Source organism: Tursiops truncatus, chromosome 16, assembly GCF_011762595.2.
Source record: "Tursiops truncatus isolate mTurTru1 chromosome 16, mTurTru1.mat.Y, whole genome shotgun sequence".
In the NCBI taxonomy this organism is placed as follows: domain Eukaryota; kingdom Metazoa; phylum Chordata; class Mammalia; order Artiodactyla; family Delphinidae; genus Tursiops; species Tursiops truncatus.
In genome coordinates this window covers 8,678,964-8,699,209 of record NC_047049.1, presented here as the reverse complement: position 1 = coordinate 8,699,209, position 20,246 = coordinate 8,678,964, and the positions used below count along the sequence as shown (strand labels likewise).

At 52.8% G+C, this 20,246-nt stretch overlaps 1 protein-coding gene across 1 annotated transcript; it reads left to right on the top strand.

The window, feature by feature from the left end:
* Nucleotides 1-14,394: 14,394 nt before the first annotated feature.
* On the top strand, nt 14,395-19,180 carry HMX3 (H6 family homeobox 3). Its single transcript, XM_019939942.3, has 2 exons — nt 14,395-15,081; nt 15,678-19,180. Exons 1-2 carry the CDS (start codon nt 14,682-14,684, stop codon nt 16,349-16,351), a joined length of 1,074 nt encoding a protein of 357 aa, XP_019795501.1. The 5' UTR covers nt 14,395-14,681; the 3' UTR covers nt 16,352-19,180.
* The last annotated feature ends 1,066 nt before the right edge of the window (nt 19,181-20,246 follow it).

The following is a 20,246-nucleotide window of genomic DNA, read 5'->3' as shown; positions in this document are numbered from 1 at the left end:
TTTACACATTAAGAATACTAACTATCATATTTACAACAAAGAATCTTTCTGATTGCTTTTTTGTGTTCATAGGCATCTTTTGGTTGCATAATGAGGCCATATATCTTTTGAAAAGGCCTAAACTTCTCATCTGATAATAAAAATAAATGCAAAATAAAATTAAAATAAATGACTTGCTATACAGACATTCCATTTACAGAATCTGTCTCTTTCATGAAGCATGTAGAGGCTTAACTGCAGGTACAGAACTAACTTCTAAACTAAAGGCAATCTTTACGAAAGGCACGTAACTCAGCTAGATGTCCACAGTGGCCTTTTTTCAGAACTTTCCCTGTGCTTCCTTGTGGTTCCAGTTTCCTTCCCCTCCACTCCTTTCTGATGGCCTTTGATCTACATAAACTCCTTCCTCCCTCACCTTTTCCCTGCATTCAGGAAAACTTTCTGCTTCTCACCTGTTAACTAACTTCTGACAGACAGGAAAGAGAGGACACTTGGTCAGGTTGACCGGGGTTCAAATCCTGGATTTGCTGCGTATCTGCTGTGTGACCTTTGGCCAGGTCGCCAAGCCTCAGTCTCTTTGCCTGTAAAGCAGGGTTACTTTGAGGGTTAGGATCAAGGTCAAGTTCAGCCTGGCGCACAGAAGCTCAGTAAGCAGCCCCTACTATGATTCTGGCTTCCTGAGCTACATGTCCATCTCTTTTCAAGATCAGGGAAGAGATGTATCAATATCGTTTCTCATTCTACTTCCCTGGTCCCCCTGCCCCATACCTATTATTAATTAGCGGGTAACTCAACAGAAGAGTTACTGGTACGATTCTTATACTATGTTATTAGAAGTGAAGTTTTCTTGTATTATTTAATAATGATACTTTTTTGCTATTTTTAAATAATGGAAAATGTGTGAACTGTGCCTCTCCTTACTGCCAGGTGCTCTATAACTGTAAATTGTAAAATAACATTTTAGTGAGTAATATTCCTTCTTCAGATCATACATCGAATATATGCCATCTTCATTGTTTAATCGACACTTTATTCCCCCTATTAAGATACAAGCAGAAATAAATTTCACTTCCTCCCCTGTAGATGCAATTTCATTTCAATCACACGTGTCAGTGGGAGCAATAAAGCATCAATTAAGCAATGAATTCCTGACAAATACATGGCCTTTGATGTGTAATTGCCCCCCTCCAATCTCATTTTCCTCAAGGCCAAGGCTTCCTGGACCATTTATGTTCCAAGTTTCACCCTCTAAAATCCAGCAGGAGCTTCTCGCCCCTCTCCCCCCAGGATGGGCATCTTGGATACAGTTCACCCAGAGGCAGCTGGGCTGGTGGGGCTCTTGTAATAGCGAATTAACGGCCTTGTTATTCAAATCAGGAAACCAGGTCTCAGGCAAGCAATAGCCTTGCATGACCCCTTCTCGGTCTCCCCCTCACCTCTGGGAATCCGAGCTGAGCCTGGAACTCAGGTCAGCTCGCTTTCCACCATACTAATTCTTGACTGTAGAGGCAGGGTGATTCCCTATGCAGAGGGAAGGAAGAAAGGAAGGAAGGGACGGAGGAAGGAAGCAAGGAAGGAAGGAGGAAAGGAAGGAACTAGAAGAAGCCCGGGATGCCTGGGGTTGTATCTCAGAGAAGGGGGACTCCCTGGGAGATCCAGGGGTGGTGGGCGCCTGGCTGAGAAGACTGTGCAGACAGACACCCCTCTCTACGCCAAGTCCCCTGAGTCGGTGACATTCCGCAAACACGTTTGAGGGTCCCCTAGGTGCTGGGTTCCGTGCAGGCCCTGGAGACTGGATGACCCAGGGCAGTTCCAGCTCTCAGACATCCTGGGGACAGCCGTGGGGCCGTGCTCAGTGCCAAAAGATGAATAAACCCAGGGTGTTGAGAGCCTGGGGGAGTCGGGGAGGGAGGGACTGACACAATAACACACAGTGGGCGCTCAATAAAGAGTGTTAAACGGATTTTTAAAATTTGAAGCGGTGATTGCTTCACCACCAGAAGAGCTCTCCGACTGCCTGGTCTGGAAACCTGCCGCGGTGAAACTGCCACCTTGCCCTTGGGCTGGGTGGGCAGGCGACAGGCTGGATGGCCACTGCTGACGATCCCAAGAATGTTAAATGTTTGGGGGCCTCTGCCATGTCCTGGAACCCGACGGTGGCTCCTTTTTCAGGAAAGGCTGTCACAGGTGGATTGTGGTGTCTGGTGCCGGGGGTGGGAGTCGGGGTGAACGGGCCGTGCCTGTAGTGTCATTTACGGGGATGTTTAACTTCCACTCCCTGTTTCTGAAGAGCAATTTTCCACAGAGACATGAAGAATAATAGGACAAACTTGTCTCATTTTGGGTCAGATTGCTCCAATTTTCCCACAATCTCGGCCCCCCTGTATCACCTGCCCCAACCTGCCTGTTTGGGCCACTTAATGCTCTGCCTTCGGACCTAATAGAGGCTGTTTGTTTGGCCTGGGCCCAAAGGCTAGACTTGTTTTCAGGACAGAAGCTGGAAGAAAAACCAATCTGGACATCTAAATCACAGCCAGGACTCATTACATAAATGATATATTTACACAATTGATCCCTTTTCTACTGGGTAATTAATTTGGCATTGAAACTCTTAACGATTTAATTGTCATATGTTTAAACTGAAATGGTTGCTACAAATTTCCCAAGACAAAAAGCAGATTGAGGAGAGGGCCTTCTTTTGTCCTCCAAGTGGGGACGCCTCCCGTGTTTCAGCGTTCCCACCAAAGCAGGGCAGCAGCTGATAGCCCCCCTAGGGCACACGTGGGAGGAACGTGTCTGTCTGCATTAGGTCCTTTAAGGGATGGGCGGGTCTGGTGAGGAGTGAACTTAAATCCAGAAGCTGTAGATTGGGATCCTGCTTTCACGCACTGAGCGGGACGGCCATGGTGCTCCAGCCAGACCCCCAGATCCTGCACACACACAGCCCGCCTTGCGCCACTCCTGCACCACTGTGGGTGCTTCTGCTTCCAACTGCAAGCACGTGACTTTTTCGGCGGACTGCCTTGGGGCTCCCGGAGCCACTTTGCCCAAATGGCCAGATTTCTGGAAAAGCCTAGGAGTTTGTGTCCCCCACATGGCGGCCTTGGCCAGACTGCCTGGAGGTGCAGGAACATGACAGGCTCAGCAAGCATCCTTGCCTCTGACAAGGACACTCTGAGGCATAACTCTCACTTGGGAGCTGCCCCCACTAGGGATCGGAACTTGGCCTGACATCGCACCTGGCTAGGCTTCCTTCCCATCCGCTTCTGCTTGTTCTTCCCAGGTCTCCTGGGAGCACCGCTTTACTCAAGAAATCCTTACCTGAGGGTCCGCTTTGGGGGAACCCATCCAAGGATAACCGCTGTCTAGCTGAGTGACCTTGGCAAGCCTCTTGACTTCTCTGGCCCCAGAGCCATCACCTACAAAGTAGACAAAATAGTAGCAGCGATCCCAATTCTGGCACTTGTGGAGTGTGGGTGTCTGGAAGCTCCTGTGCAGACACTTCCACACGCTGTCTCGTCTGATCCTCTCAGCAGCTCCAGGAGGAAGATACTCATATTATCCCCATTTTACCGATGGGGATATTAAAGCACAGAGCAGTTAAGCACTTTGTCGACATTCACATGGCTGGTAAGTGGCAGGGACAGGATTCAAACCCAGGCAATTGGTGGCAGAGCACGCCATCTTCGCCCCTCCCTCATGCACAGGGCAGCCCACCCAGCAGAGCTATGGTGCAGATGAAGGAGAAGGTTATGAAGCAGTGGGTGAAGCAGAGGGCCTGGGGTCACCTCAAGACAAATGATGCTCGCCCTAGCATTCTGTGTCACCTTAGTCCCCAGGGGAGACGGGGGAGATCGTCCAGGTCATGGGTGCTGCCACATCGCTCCTTCCTCTGTGCGGACCTCATGGTCTTGCAGGGAGATGCAGCGGGACGCCTGCTCCAGCCAAATCCTGCAGCTTCTCCCAGCTCAAGAGGCTCCTGCATGGCTGGTGAACACCCCTCGCCAACACACACATAGCTTCCTGGAGTAGTGATGCTGGCCTGCTCCCTCTGTAGATTAAAAACATCTGTGTAATAAGGGCATCGAGGCTACATCTTAACGCCACAACCAAGATTTCCTGAGAGAGAAAACAGTCATGAGGTATCTGTAGAACCTCAGGCCTCTCAGCTGGGTTAACAGAGAAGGCGATGGTGGGGATTTGATGGGCCAGGGAGCTCTTTGCTGGTTCATCTCGCACATTCTCCCTGAGCCTCCAAACCCAGGCTACCTGTGAGGTATGACATCCCAAGCTTATAGCTTCATACTTGTAAGTATCCTCTATCAGCGACATGGTGGTATAGTAAAAACTTAAGGGCATGGGCTGAAAGTCAGATAAGGCACATGAAACACTGAGCGTCGTGACTGGCTCCTAGTCTTTCAATACACGTGCTACAAATATTTTAGGGAGTTCTCTTTTGAATACACTTCAGAAAGAATCAGTCAAACTCTTTCCAAATTGACAGACAAATGAGAATGAGTTTTCAAGCTAGCCTAAGCAGAGAAGGGAAATTTAGTGTAAGGATACACAGAGCCCAGAGACAGAAATGCAGCCAGGCCTCAGGAGGTGAGTGTGACTCTAGGGATAAGAGAGTCACCAGGGATCAGGCCATCTCCTCTCTACTGGGCTTCTCTTTCTCCAGACCTACTTCCTCCACTTCATTGTGCCTGTGGCTAGTAAAACATGTCCAAACACTGCCAATCAGTGGGCGTTGTCATGTGCTACAAACACGGCTCCTGGGAATGGAGGATGCGGAGGGAGAGGGAAGGACAATTCCCAGCAAGGAGATATCTCAATAAATTGAGGTCCATTTCCTGCTGGGAGTGAGAGCATAAGGCTGTGGGCATAAGCAGTGGCTTATGAAAAGAAGGCTCTACAGTCGTCCCTCAGTATCCATGGGGGATTGGTTCCAGGACCCCCCTTGGATACCAAAATTTAAGAATGATCAAGTCCTTTATATAAAATGGCATAGTATTTGCATATAACTTATGCACATTCTCTGTATACTTTAAATCATCTCTAGATTACTTATAACACATAGTACAATGTAAATGCTATATAAATAGCTGTAAATACAACATAATTGTTATGTAAATAGTTACAGGAGAACGGCAACTTCAAACTTTGCTTTTTGGAACTTTCTCGAAATTTTTTTTCTGAATATTTTCTATCCAAGATTGGTTGAGCTGTAGAAACCCAAGATGCAGAGGGCTGACTGTACTCAGAGGTCGTATCTCAGAGTCCCACCCCTTCTGGCCTTGGGTCCTTGGGCAGGTTGGTCAGCCTCTGCTTTCTCAAGTGTGGTGCTGCAGAAATGTAAGAAGATTCATTCAACACATGCCTAGTACAGCACCTGGCCTAGAGTAGGCACCCAGGACATTTTAATGAAAGGATGATGAGAAAAATGTCAGTCTTTCAATAAAGGCTTGCCCTGCTCACTAGGCTTAATCTCTAGGTTTGGTAATCTGGGAATTAAACCCACAGCTGAAGTGTATCGTCACTCACTTCAAGCTGAGTGACTCTGCTTCAGGCTGAGTGTCGAGCAGGACTTTGCTCCTCATTAGGGGTTGGGCCCAGGTCTGTTTAGTCTGGGCCCCAAGATGAAAGGACAGCAGTTACCCCGGGGGAATTCTCTCCATCTCTATGGCATAAAAGGGCTAGGTCCACTCTACGAGCACATTTCAAGCCTCTGTTTGGAACATGCCTGCTACCATCCCACTGGCCCAGGCAAATCAGCCTTGGCTAAGCCTGACAAGGGACGGCCAAGTACAACCACCAGCCTAAGGCCAAAAGCAAGTCTGGGGACAAGCTCCACATCGATGGGGTAGGAAGTGAAATCTTCGCATGGACGGCTGACTTATTTTGAATAGCAATTTAATCTGTTACATCCTCAAACCAGGTTTTCCTCTTATGTTCTCCCAATTATTGTATTTCCTCAATCTAAGGTATGTATGCTTTTATATTTAACTTTTCTGAAATTGGGATATGAATGACAATTAGTGTGTACATTTAATGTAGTGATTTCTTTTTTTTTTTTTTGCCTAAAAACTGTTATTAAATTGATGATGCCTTTCAAGATTGATACTGTCTTAGAATGGTGGAAATTCAGCAATTTATGATCATCTTCCAGGATACTGGAATCTCAAGCATGTTCAACTCTTCTCTCTCCCTGACTCCTGTGTCGAATTAGTTACCAGGTCCTGTGGCTCTGCCTTCTCAGTGAATCTCAAATCCAGCCCCTCTCTTCCATTCTCATGGCCATTTTCCTGGTTCAGACCTCATAACCTCTCCCCTGAACTGTAGCCATAACCTCCTGCCTGGTCTCCCAGGCACCAGACTCTCCCTGCTCCCATCCTGCCTCACTCAGATGGCAGGTTTATCTTCATGGACTGCAGCTCTGATCCTACAGTGCTTTTGCTCCAAAACCTTCTCTGGCTCCCCACTGCCACAAGAATATCCCAACATCCTAGGCTGACATTAGGAGTCTCATGACTTGGACCCAACCCACCTTTACCGCTAACTCTCACTCCCACCGCCCCCCTCCTCACACACAGACTCTGCTCCACGCACAGCAAATGGGTCAGCCCCATCCTGCACGTGCAAGTCTCTGGGTCTTTGCACATGCTGTTCCCTCTACCTGGAATGCCTTCTCCTCCCCTCCCATCTGTGCTTGTTGAAATCGTCTCCATCTTAAAGACCTGGATTCAGTGCCACCTGCCTCTCCTCCCCCAACCATGAGACTTTCCAAGACTGCTGCGCCCCTTCCCCGCTGTGCCCTCTCCTCAGAATTCACCTCCGCTTTCTCAGATCTCACCTGGTGCTTCCTATCTCTGTGCTAGCATGCATCCTGTTCCAACTTGCCTTTAAGCTATTTGTGGCCTTTGTCTGACTCCTGCCCTCTCAAGGAGAGAGACCACATCTCAGTCAAGCTTGTGCCCCTTTATGGGGGGTTTGACCCATGGTAGTTGCTCCATACATGTTTGCCAAATTGAATTCAGTTGTTCAGCATTTTAGTCACCCCGTGTTGCAGAAAAACAGCATAAACACAGGGAGTGTCAGCGTGTAAACCACACAGATCACAGGGTCCCACATACTTCAGGTAATCAGTTTATCTGATCAATCGTTATAGCCCTTTCAGAGTTTTAGAAAACGCTTACATCTTTCAGAGAGAAATCTTCAGAGATACCGTTGCTTTAGGACCGCCTATTTAGGAAGAAAACTGGGGCACTCATGTCCTGGGATGATTTCCTTCTGGCTGGCGTTCCTGAGAGAACCGGCCTCATGGAAGGTCATTTATGAACTGCAAGTGTGAGAATGCTCCCCTCTTTCAATTCTATCTAATCTACAGGAGTTTTTCAGGGAGGTGAGAAAAGGGCACGACAAAATCACAGCACTTTTGAGCTAGATCTGTCTAGCGCAAGCCTTCACTTTACGGATGAGGAAACAAGGACAATTGAGCTCTAGGGAGGTGACATGACTCAGACAAGCCACACAGGTGCCAGTGACAACCAGGATTGACTCAAATCCAGGCTTCAAGCACTTTTCCTGGGTTATGGAGTGAATGTTTGTGTCCCCCCTCCACTCAAATTTCATATGTCAAAGCTGTAACCCCAGATGTGATGGAACTAGGAAGTGGGGCCCTTGGGAGGTGATTAGGTCATGAGGGTGGAGCCCTCCTGAATGGAAGTAGTGCCCTTCTAAGAGACACAGAGAGTTTCTCCTTCTGCCAAGTGAGGATACAGTGAGAAGGTGGCCATCATAAAGCAGGAAGAAGGTCTTGCTAGAACCCTGATCTCAGACTTCCAGCCTCCAGTAATGTGAGCTATTAAGGCAGCAGACTATGGTATGTTTGTTAGGACAGCCTGAACGAAGACACCCTGTCACCTCCCTCCTGCCCTCTGTCCACCCTGTAACCTATGATCAGCTACCACTTACTGAGCGTGGACTAGGCAGATATACCATGCTGAGCACTCCTCACACAGGACCTCATCTCGACCTCACCACTGCCCTGAGAAGTGGGCAGGATCATCACTGTGGTTCAGATGAGGAGACCAAGACTTAGGGGTAAATACTTGCCAGAATTCACACAGCCCACGAGCAGCCAATTTGGGATCTAACGCAAGGTCTGTCTGATTCTAAATCTATTATTCTATGCTTCAACTGAATTCCCATTCCCTCTCAAGCCCATTATAACCTACAACAAAAGGAGAGAGTTTTCTTTCATGACCTCCCGGAAGAAACATGAGTCCTGTGTAAAGACTTCAGCTCAATCTGGCCTGACTCAGCATTTGAGGGCCTCGTACTAATTTCTAATAAATGGATTTGAGCCGAGTTTTCAGGGAAGGTAAAGACTTGGCAGACTGGGTGAGGAAGAGGAAGGCAAGTTGCTCAATTTTTTTGAGACTTCATACTTTTGTTTATTTTCTGAAAAGGAATACTAAATATTCCTTTTTTAAAAAAAAAAGATTTTTCTGATGTGGACCAGTTTTAAAGTCTTTATTGAATTTGTTACAATATTGCTTCTGTTTTATGCTTTGGTTTGTTTTGGCCGTGAGGCATATGGGATCTTAGCTCCCCGACCAGAGATCGAACCCGTACCCCCTGCATTGGAAGGTGAAGTCGTAGCTACTGGATCACCAGGGAAGTCCCTAAATATTCCTGATCATAGCCTCATGAGGAAGGTTGGGAGGTTAGGTGTGAAAACGCTTTCCAAAGTGCAGCACACATTTAAGGCCTGGTTGGGATGACCTGGGCAGTTCTGGGTGCACGGGATCTCCTGTGGGACCCTCAGCTCTGACCCTATCCGGATCCTCACTTCCTTATTGCTATGGACTGAATTGTGTCCTCCTGACCCCACCAAATTCATATGTTGAAGCCCAATCCCCAAAGCAATCATATTTCAAGACGGGGCTTTGGGGAGGTAATTAGGTCCTGAGAGTGGAGCCCGCAAGAAGGGATTAGTGCCCTTATAAGATGAGACATGAGACCTCTCTCTGCCACATGAGGATACATACAGCAAGGAGGCGACTGTCTGCAAACCAGGAAGAGAGCCCTCATCAGACACCAAACCTGCCAGCACCTTGATATTGGACTTTCCAGCTTTCTATCCCTTCCTTCTCTGACAAATCCTTCAACTTATTCAAGTGACCTTTCCAGAACTTAAATCTGATCAGATCCTCTTGCTTCCTGTTGAAAACCCTTCCACTGATTTCGATGGTAATGACTGTGCCACCTTCATGTGGCAGAAGAGAATTGATGGTTCAGGGAGAATGGGTCGTTCCCCAGGCACTGAAACAAGGAGCACAGATGCAAAGAATGTCGGAGCTGAAAGGGAGGAATCCAGGACAACAAGCCTATGTGGACCACGGGCGTGGTGAAGGGGCTCAGCTCAGATGGCTCCACTGAGGGCTGAGAGGGAAAAGCTCCCCCCTCTGGTGTGGAGAGAGAGTTGCTCACACACAGGGGACTGAGCCTGTGGTTCCTGTGTCCCTTGCTCCCTGCCTTCACCAGCAGAAACAGGAACTGAGTGGGAAGAGGTGAGGGAGCCCCAAGTGGGTCACTGGGCCGGCTCCATGGGGCTCACAAGACAAGAGGCTTTGGAAAGACTGTACCTGTGCCTGGTTGCTGGGAGGTGGATTTTTAAATAACAACTTGATTGAGATACCATTTATGGATCACACAATCTCCCCATTTAAACCACACACTTCAACAGGACTTAGTATAGTCACAGAACTGGGCAACCATCCTCACAATCAGTTTTAGGCCATTTTCATCATGCCCCAAAGAGACCTGGTACCCACTAGCGGTCACTCCCCATTTGCCCTCAATCCCCCAGCCCTAGGCAACCACTTTTTCACTTGTTGTCTCTATGAAGTTGCCTATTGGGGCAAAATTTCATATAAATGTAACCATACGATATGTGTTCCTTTTATGTCTGGCTTCTTTCACTTAGCATAATGCTTTCAAAGTTTCACCCATATTGTAGCATATATCACTATTTCGTTTCACTGCGGAGTGATATTCCATTGTATGGGTATAACCCGATTTTCTCTATTCATTCCTGGGATGTGGACTTTTCAGGATAAGAATCCCTCTGGAACTTGACAAATCCAAAAATGATTGGATTTTCCTCTCAGGGAAGGACTAGACATGCAGCCACTCTCAGGACATTGTGTATCATTTTATATGATTGAGGACAGCATGGCTGTGGCCCATCTCCGAGGGCTGTGCATTTTCTCAGAGTCACAGTCATTGGCCTAAGGGAGGGGTCTTTGGTGGAATTCCTGGCAGCACTGGAACCAGATGGGAGAGAACTTACCAGGAAAGAGGGCCAGAGCACAGGCAGCCTGAGGCAGTTTCCTCAGGACCACAACTGCAGGCTTTTGTCCCTTCTGCCTACAGGACCTGTAGGTCAGGAGAGTTGTCACCCTCAGGACCAATGCAAACCCTGGCTATGTTAATTGTGGGGAGCCTCCATGCCTGGGGCTTTGTAGTCTTGGCTAGAAGCCTAAACAGTCCTTCCCATTCCACAGATAAGCAGCTGGACTAACCCAGGAAGCTGTCCCAAGAAGAAGGACCCTATGGAAGGAAGCAGAAGTTTTAGAGAATATGGAAATACTCCCTCCCCAGGAGCTCACACTTGCTGACCTGTATGTGTGCATGTGTATATATGTGCTGTGCATGTGTGGTGGGGATGTGTGCATGTGTGCATATGTGCTGTGTGGTGGGGATGTGTGCGTGTGTATATATGTGCTGTGCATGTGTGGTGGGATGTGTGCATATGTGCTGTGCATGTGTGGTGGGATGAGTGCGTGTGTGTATATGTGCTGTGCATGTGTGGTGGGATGTGTGCATGTGTGTGTATGTGCTGTGCACGTGTGGTGGGGATGATGAGTCAGGTGCCATCCTAAGCACCCTTTGCCAGACCTCATTCTTTTGGGAAAAGTCGGGTGTTAGTCACTAGCGTCTCCAGGCCCCCTCTGCCCTCTTAGCTGCTTGTCCCCCCTGCACAGTGCCGCAGAGGCCCTGCTCTGCGCAGCCCACCTGCCTTGGATCAGCCTGTGAGGGGGCCCTCCAGGGGTCCTGCTGCTGGAGCTCCTTTAGGATTTGTAAAATGTGTCACCAAAGACCTCAAGTTCTCATTAAACCTTTTAAAAACTGCTTTTGGGTATGAACAGGCTACCTGAAGGACCCTAATCAGCTAGGCAAATCCTCTGCCATGGAAACTGTGAGTCCGTTCATTCATTCACTCCTTCATTCACTCAAGCATTCAGGCATTAACAAGCGGTTACTGAGTACCACTGGTTGGCCATCTGTGCTCTGAGTCCTGGGAAGAGGAATTAGACAGGCCCACCGCCCTTCCAGCAGCTCACATCTAGCCTGCAGTCAGGATGGGAGCCTAAGGGATCGGTTACAAGCGGGAACATAAAATGTGCCCTAAAACAGGGTCAGGAAAGGAGGGAGGGAGGGTGAGAGACAGGACCATTTCCTGTGGTGGCCAGGTAAAGATCAGCAGAGATCTGCAGGTGTTTCACTCTCTGTTTCTCTCTTTCTGCTTTTGTTCTCAAGCCAAAGCCGGGGAGGGTAAGACCGCCGGGGTTTTAAATGCTTTGTGCCTGGACGGTGGTTTCTCCCGCGCAGCCAACAGGTTTGGTTTAGAGGATGTCCCATAGAGGGCGCTGTTTGCCTGACTTTGACTGCAGTTGCGGGCGCAAGTGAACCGAGGCAACACCACTCGCCAGAGGGCGAGTGAAGGGCTGTGTCCACGCCTGGGGCCTTAGGTCCACGAGCTTTCTGGAAGTGGGAGGGGAAAAAAGATTTAATCTGTGTTTCTGGCTGTTCAAACCCAGCATCCCTGAAACTTGGGGGACGGGCTGGGGGTGCTGACACCTGAGCATCTCCTCTCTCCCTGGTCAAAACGCACACACAAAAGCCAGCGTACCTGCGCGCCCTGGGAGGCAGGACACCGGGAGAACTTGGGTCAAGAGACAGTGAGGCTCCGGTAGCGGCGCCACAGGTGCAGGGGCTGCTGTCCCAGAGGACTCTTCCCCCACTCGCCTGCACCCCTCCCCATCTGGGTCTGGTCCCCAGTTGCAATCAGCCAAGAGACCACTTCCTCAGCCAGAACTTTTCGGCGACGTCTGCTGAACGCTTATTTTTCCTGGGAGGCCAGCAGCTTTTCTGCTTGTTTCACCTTAAAGGCGGCTCCATGCGTCAGAACTTTGGCCAAGTTTGCACGCCTCTGCCTCGAACGGGAAGAGCTCCCAAAACGCAAGCGCGCACACACAGACACGCACGGGCCTCTTCGTCACAACCTCTGCCGCTTGGCCGGCAGGTGTGGGCGCTGCCCACCGAACGGGTTTGGACATAGGCCCCTCGAGCTATTTCTGCAGTTGGAGAGAAAATGACTTCTGGGTGTCCAGCACCCAGTGTTGGGTGACCTTGGCCCGGTCTCCTCCTCTCTGGGAGCCTGTTTCTATCTGTAAAACCTGAGTGTGAGATCCACCCTGTTCGAATCTCAGGGCTGTAACTGGCTCCAATCAGATTTTTGGATGGAATAGGGTTTTATATTCCAGTAAAGCCCTGTACAAACTCAAGGGAGTAATGAGAATGAGAATAATAATTGTTTATGGAAGTACCATTTACAATGCTTCCAGGTTCCCAAAGCAAATCTATATAGGGCTCACTACTGTAGGTGAATGTTTGGTGAAAGAAGTGTTAAATGTGCCCTTCGAGATTTGGTGGGGGAGGGTCTGAAGCCCCAGATCGGAAAATAAAACATACCCACTTCTCAACTGGGTAACCAAAGCGGTCGCGCCTGCCAATGCAGGGCAGCCTTGAGTTAGGTGAGGGCTTGATCTAACCAAAAAAAGGCGATGGTAAAGGAAGGGGCCACCAAAAGACCTCGGGTGTATGGAAGCTCACAATGGGTGGAGGGGAGTGACGGCCACTTTTCCACCTTTCTCTGACCAGGGAGCTGTTCTTGGGAAGGGACCCCACAAGTAATTCTGGTTTATTTGATGCTTAAGTTTAGAGTCTTAGATGCCTGTTTTCCGGCTTTCTTGTGCAATTTGGGGAGTCGTTTTTAAAGTCCATGGAGTAGAGTAACCGGCCGCACAGCTCACAGGTCCAGCAGGGTTCTCTAGGGACTTGACGGCAGGCGGGACGTGCTGCGGTGTCGCTGCCAAAGCCGCCACAGAGGAAGGTACGCCATTGTGCCTTCGGTTCGCACTGCTCCTCTTAAAGCGTTAGGCAGCTCCAAAGGCTGGCCAGAGAGACTTCCCGGGAGAAAATGCAGTCTTCGGGGCAGCGGGCTCAGAGTTGCTCGTCAAGGTTTGGGTCCCGGCGACCAGAGGAAAAGAATGCCCTGCAGAGCGTAGCCGTCGGTGCCGAGATGCCGCTGCCCCACCGCCCCACCAAGTGACGCGCGGGCGTCAGCCTGTTCTGCGCGCACACCTGGGTGCGCAGAGAGGCACAACCGCTCACGCTCTCCGGGGAAGGCTCACTCTTCGGTTTCCCAAGGCCAAAGGCCAAGGCCATGCGGATTTCTGAGACGGCTGACGCAGTGCAAGGACTTACACCCCGATTCCCTTCCTATCGACTAGATGGTGGGTGGGGAACCCAAATCCCCCTCTTCCTGGCCGCGCCTTTAGCAAGCTTTAGGGAAAATGCTGAGGTCGCTGGACCCCCAAAGGGTAGGAAAGTGCTGAGTTCACCGCGGGCCGGAGGCCGAGTCCTGCCTCCTGGGTCGGCGCTGCGTGGCTCTCCAGCTGAGTCGGGGCGGAGGGCCCCTGCCAAACCCCTGGGGGCGGGGAAGAGGCAGCTGCGAGCGCGGATAACCCCGAGGTGACCCGGGCGGGCCTGGACCGCCCCTTCCCCCTCCCGCGGGCCATGCGGCTGGAAGCGGGTCCCCGAGCTGCAGGGGGGAGAGGGAGGCGCAGGCTCCGGTAGCCGCGGCTGTCAGTGCGCTCCGGCCGGGGGCGCCGCCGGCTCAGCGTCCCTAGCTCGCCTCCTGCGCTCGCCGGAGCGCTCCGAGTGCCTCTTTAGCAGGAGCCAATATCCTTTTGTGCTAATAGGCTTGTCCTCATTTGCTGCCTAATTGGACTATATAAAGCCAATAATAGGCGGGCTCTTATAGCCCGAAGCCAAAGCGCCAAAATCCGAGGGAAGGCGAGGAGGGGGCAGTGGCGGAGGCGGCTGCGGGACCCGGGCTCGGCTGCGCCTTCGCCTGCCTAATCCCATTTGCCATTGTACGCGCCCAATCGCCGTATACTCCCCGCATTTAACTTGGATGACATTTTGATTTCATCATTAGCATCCGGCGCCGGATTGACGCAGCCCCAAGCCGGGGACTGCTCTAGCCGCCTCCTCCCCGGGAGCTGCAGCCGCCGCCTTGCCGCCTCGCTCCCTCGGTGCCGCTACGGGGCCGCTCCCCGCCCCTCAGCACCCCTCCCCCATGCGAGCCAGCCCCGGCCGAGTCCTCACCCCGCCCTCCTGCCGTTGGATTTGCGCCCGGGGCGGCCCCCGACTTTGCGCCCCGTAGTTGAGTTCCGTTTATGGTCTGATTTCCGGCGCCCGTCTGCTCGCCCGGCCGCCTGCCTGTCCCGTTCCCTCCCTCCCGGGGACCCGGAGGAGAGGGGACAATGCCGGAGCCCGGGCCGGACGCCCCCGGCACCGCTAGCGCGCAGCCCCCGCCGCCGCCGCCCCCGCCTCCCGCGCCCAAGGAGTCCCCATTCTCCATCAAGAACCTGCTCAACGGAGACCACCACCGGCCGCCCCCTAAGCCGCAGCCGCCCCCACGGACACTCTTCGCTCCGGCCTCGGCCGCCGCCGCCGCCGCCGCCGCCGCTGCCGCTGCGGCCAAGGGGGCCCTGGAGGGCGCCGCGGGCTTCGCGCTCTCGCAGGTGGGCGACCTGGCTTTCCCCCGCTTTGAGATCCCGGCGCAGAGGTTTGCCCTGCCCGCGCACTACCTGGAGCGCTCCCCGGCCTGGTGGTACCCCTACACCCTGACCCCCGCCGGCGGCCACCTCCCACGACCTGAAGGTACCGACCTCTCTTTGAACTTTCGTTGTCCTCCCTGCGCGCCTGTCCCAGTCCGGTCCGCGCTGCCTTCCACCGCAGCCCTGGGACCCCCGCACCCTCAAACGCGCTGTTTGGCCGGCTTCCTCCGTCCCCTGGCTTGCAACTCCTGCCCGCGCGCTCTGTTGCGCTGCTAGAGAATCCAATCCCACTTGGTGAGAAAAGAAATGGAGTTGGAGTCCGGGGCGCGGCGCTTCCCGGGAAAGTGGCCTCGGGCATGAATGGGGAGGCTTCAGGTGGCTGGGACTGGGGACCTGGCCTGGATGGAGGGAGTGAATCTCCGCGGGCCCCCGGCGAGGGAACTGAGGGAAAGAAAGGAACCAGCCGTGCTGCCCACTCCGGGTCTCCCTAGCCTCTCCTCGGGAGAAGGTTGGATGCCAGGATGTGGCACCCCTCTTCTGGCCCAGCCGGGAAGGAGGAGGCCCGCGGGAATGGTGAGGCCTCGAGGCCTGGGGCCCAGAGGCCGGCGCGGGTTGAGCCTGCCGCTCCCAGGCGCCAGGCCTCGCTGAAGGCTGTGTCCGTGTGCGTGTGTGTGCGTCCGTCTGTCTGTCTCTCTCCAGCCTCGGAGAAGGCCCTGCTACGAGACTCCTCCCCCGCCTCGGGCACCGACCGCGACTCCCCGGAGCCGCTGCTTAAAGCCGACCCGGACCACAAGGAGCTGGACTCCAAGAGCCCGGACGAGATCATTCTGGAGGAGAGCGACTCGGAGGAAGGCAAGAAGGAGGGCGAGGCGGCGCCGGGCGCGGCCGGGGCGAACGTGGGAGCGGCGGCGGCGACGCCGGGCGCCGAGGACTGGAAGAAGGGCGCGGAGAGCCCGGAGAAGAAGCCCGCGTGCCGCAAGAAGAAGACGCGCACGGTCTTCTCGCGCAGCCAGGTCTTCCAGCTCGAGTCCACCTTCGACATGAAGCGCTACCTGAGCAGCTCGGAGCGCGCCGGCCTGGCCGCGTCGCTGCACCTCACCGAGACGCAGGTCAAGATCTGGTTCCAGAACCGCCGCAACAAGTGGAAGCGGCAGCTGGCAGCCGAGCTGGAGGCGGCCAACCTGAGCCACGCCGCGGCGCAGCGCATCGTACGGGTGCCCATCCTCTATCACGAGAACTCGGCGGCCGAGGGCGCGGCGGCCGCGGCCGCGGGGGCCCCGGTGCCAGTCAGCCAGCCGCTGCTCACCTTCCCGCACCCCGTGTATTACTCTCACCCGGTGGTCTCGTCCGTGCCGCTGCTCCGGCCCGTCTGAGGCCCGAGAGGGGAGGAGGAGGGAGCACCCGGTCCCCTTCCCAGACCCCAGAGGAGACTGGGCCGGGCCGAGGGCGCAGAGACGTCCAGCGGCCTTCGGGAACCGGGGCTTCGGCGCGCGGCTCCGGCCTCCCCTCCCCCAATCGGTAGCGTTTTTGTAAGTATTTGCAATGCATTTTCGTGCAATTCACCCCTAATGGATTTGAGGCGCTTCCCCTCTTACTTTTGGTTTTGGTTTATATTAAGAGAAAGCAGGAAAAAGACAAAATTTCCAGGTCAAATATTTCGGCTAAAAAGCTTTTGCAAAATGTGCCGCCCTCCCCACCCCCCGCCCCTAGTTTGCCTTGCGCGGTGGCTTTTTGGGTTTTATTTATTTTTTGGGGGGGTTTTATTTTTATGGAAGGAAAGTAAGCGCAAATCCTGAACCCCTCTAATTGATTCATTTTCTATAGAACTATTTTCAGAAGGAGAGAGAGAGAGAGAGAGAGAGAGAGAGAGAGAGAGAGAGAGAGAGAGAGGGAGAGAGGGAGAAATTCACGTTGTAGTACTTTTATTTCTGAATTTCTGGGTGTGGTTCTTCCTCTCCACTCCCAATCAGATATTCCCCAGTTTTCAGAACCTGAGCAGCCTCTCATAAGAACCCCGACTCAGGCCACTTTTCTCTCCCCGGCAGAGGCCTGTCGCAATTGACCTCTTCATCTGTCCTTTTTGGGACCGATGAATTCTCTAATTAAGTGTTTAAAGGGAAAAGACGAGGCAGCCCCAAATCAGACTTCTGATTATTGAAACAACTCCACATCTGGCCTGGTGTGGACGGTCTTATTTATTAGCAGCCTATATGTGGGGAATTTCATTTGTTGGTAAATTATTATTAATGTTACCTTTATTACTTTGTTCCCTATTTTGAGAGAATATTTCAATATTAAAAAAACCTTATCTTTTATCCTCTCCACCTACCGTTTTGTTCTGCAGTAACTGTTGTACTTTTGACCTGTGCAATATTGAACAAAATTTCCTGAGAGCCTGCTTCTTCCTCCACGGAGAGAAGCAGACGTCTTCAATGCATAATTCCGGTCATTCGTTTATGAGGAAGAAATTAAGAAGGGGAAAGGGGGGAAGGAAGGAAACAAGGATAGGTAGCAATGCTCAAAGGAGTAAGATAGGCATACCGGAGCGCTTTAAGTGAAGGACAATCAATTTAGGAGAATTTTAACTTATTTGATAAATGTACAGATTTCTTGTAAAGTTCACCCTCAACTCCTCAGGGCTCCTTGCTCTGCCACCCAATCTGTTTTCTTTCTGTCGGCTACACCTGTTGTTCTGCGATAGTTTGTCCCTCCCACCCATCTCCCTCACCTCTGTCCGGATTCAGTCGCTTTTTAAGAAAAAGGGGAAAAAGTCACAAAATATTGTTACACTTAATGTTGTCGTGAAATGGAATTAATTAAAAAGAAAAGAAAAGCGAGGCATTTCCTGTTGCCAGAGTGTGTAACTTTGGACGATTTTCCCCAGAGCAGGTATCTGCGAACTCTCTTCTGCCTCGCTCTCTGGCTGCCTCTGCAATGGCCGAGTCCGACCTGGACGCACATCCCTATAATCCAGGAGGCGGCGGAGACAGAGGCGGCTTTGTTCGCGACCAGATCCGCTCTCTCCGTACCGTACGCCTCTTGAAACGCCCTGTGAGCAAGGGAAGAATGCGGGGCGGAACGGGTGAGGACCCGGGCTTATCTAGTTCGCAGAATTGAGCGCAGCGACAGCCGCAAGCTCAGAGACCGCTGGTATTTCCGATCGCAGGGCAGCAGCCTCGCATTCCGTTCCCAGCCCGCGGGGTCCTTTGGGAGCCGCGAGCTTTTGGGCAGAACATCCCTGAGCACTCACTGGGCCGGAGCGGGGTCGGCTCCGGCTGCCTCCAGGGTCGGGGGAGGGAAGAAGGGAGTGAACTTGGAGTTTAGCTGCGGCCCGAGGCAGATCGCGATGTCCAGCTGGCAGAGGCCAGGCTGCGAGCGGGCGACCCCAGGGAGGCCAACCAGGCCTAGGGACGGCGGCTCCCAGCTCCGGGACAGGGAGGCCTCCGCAAGCCTGGAGCAACTGTGGCTCCCGGGGCGGCTAGGGTGTGGGCGCGGTCATGGTGAGTCCAGTGCCGGGGAGCAGAGACCACCTGACTGCGGCGGCGACAACCGAGAGGACTTTGCCTCCTCCCGGGCAGATCCTTTTCTGTGCACCGCGCCCAAAGGCTCACAGGCGCAGGGTTTCTCTGGGCCCTGTACCCCGATCCCGGCAGCCGCCGGGAAGTGCAGCGCTAGCGGTTCCCAAGCTCCTGCCGGGCGCCCGGCCTCCACGCACCGGGTGGGCGGCCTGCCGAGCGCGGCGCTCCCGGAGCTGCTCGAGAGCGCGGGCCCGGAGGCCGGAAGCAGGTGCTTGGGCGCCCCTTGCCAACGCGGCGCGACTGCCTGCCCTAGGGCTTGGGGTCTGCACGCCCAGCTCCTGTCAGGGCGCGTTTGAAGCTGGGGAGCCGAGAAAGGGGAGACGGTGAAGATCCCTGTGAGCACACCGCGGGCGCGTCCGCTGGGGAGCGCCTGCACGGGCTCTCATTCCCTCTCCCAGAGCTTTACAGTTGCAGTTGCTCAAACCCAATCCACACGATTGATTCTTCTGTGGCTGAAACGTCAAGTATCGTTTCCTATGGATGGGAAACTGCCTCCGAATAAACTGGCATGTGTAGTTATGGCAAAATTTAGCCTGGACCTCAGTGAAGATGGATCTCCCTTTATTTTCCTCTGGTTTGGGATAAAAACGAGGGCATGTGTCACAAATGAAAAATAAACAGAAATTCGGGGTCCAAATATGTCGTTCCTTGTGTTACCTGCAAACACAGTGATGCCTTTTACTGTCGGCAATACTAACTGCGGGACAGGCCAATAACAGCTCATTAAAAATAATGTTGCAATAGCAAACACGTTCCTAGATTTTACAGCCAGAACACGATGCTATCAAGCGCCAAGAAAATACTCCTTTATTTGTGTTTGGATTCTAGAAAATGGTTCTTGACTGACCTGGTCTTTACAAAGTCGAGAAATAACTGGTTCTCCACACGCACAGTTTGTTCTTTGTCCTGCTCCTGCAGCCTCCCTTTCCCTCCCTTTGAGGACCCCGTTGCCCTAGGCCGGTGAGTCCCTCCCAGGAGCCAAGGTGAAGCCCTGGGGGAGGAATGTGGCTTGGCCGTCGCCTGGGACTGGCAGTGATATGAACCTAGAAGCCTGCCCAGGCAGGAAACATCTGCTTTGCTCCCGTCGGCTGGGGGTCGTGGTATTTCTCACAATGCAAGAGACAGGGAGCACGGAAGCTACTCCCCGAGCGCGAAGCATCCTAGGCTCTACCGCAAGCTTTCGTGTCGGGAGAGGCCAAGACAGCACTTTGATGGAACCGTCGCATCTCGAGAGCTAGCCCGGGGCCGTCTTCCCCCACATAGAGTGCTTCTCTAGGCGACGCCTCTGCAAGGATTGCCAGGAACTGCTGGAACTGCTCAGCAGAAGGGGCTCTGTGGCGGAGTGAGCGTACCTCCACTCAACTCCTCCAAGAAATCCCTAGGACACTGAGCCAACATCCCCGATTTCATCCTTTTATCTTCCCCTCCCTTCAGATTGTGGAACCCAGCCTTCTCTCCTATCCTAACTTCAGATCCTTCCCTATTGGCACCCCCAATTAGTCAAGCCAGTGCAATGGCTTAATCGGCTTCCTGGCTTAATCCTCTCTGCATTATCCAGACATGCATGCAGACAACGTACAGGATACACTCACCCTCAAGGGTGACACGAAACACTCACTGTCCCCCCCCCACTTCTGTTAGACCTCCTAACAGACACCACATCCAGGGGCTCCCAGGGCCCAACCTGTAT

Excerpts from the sequence above, each read along its gene's own strand:
- HMX3 (XM_019939942.3), top strand. The coding sequence starts at position 14,682 with ATGCCGGAGCCCGGGCCGGACGCCCCCGGCACCGCTAGCGCGCAGCCC. Across the intron at positions 15,082-15,677 it reads CCACCTCCCACGACCTGAAG|CCTCGGAGAAGGCCCTGCTA; the intron begins GTACCGACCTCT and ends GTCTCTCTCCAG.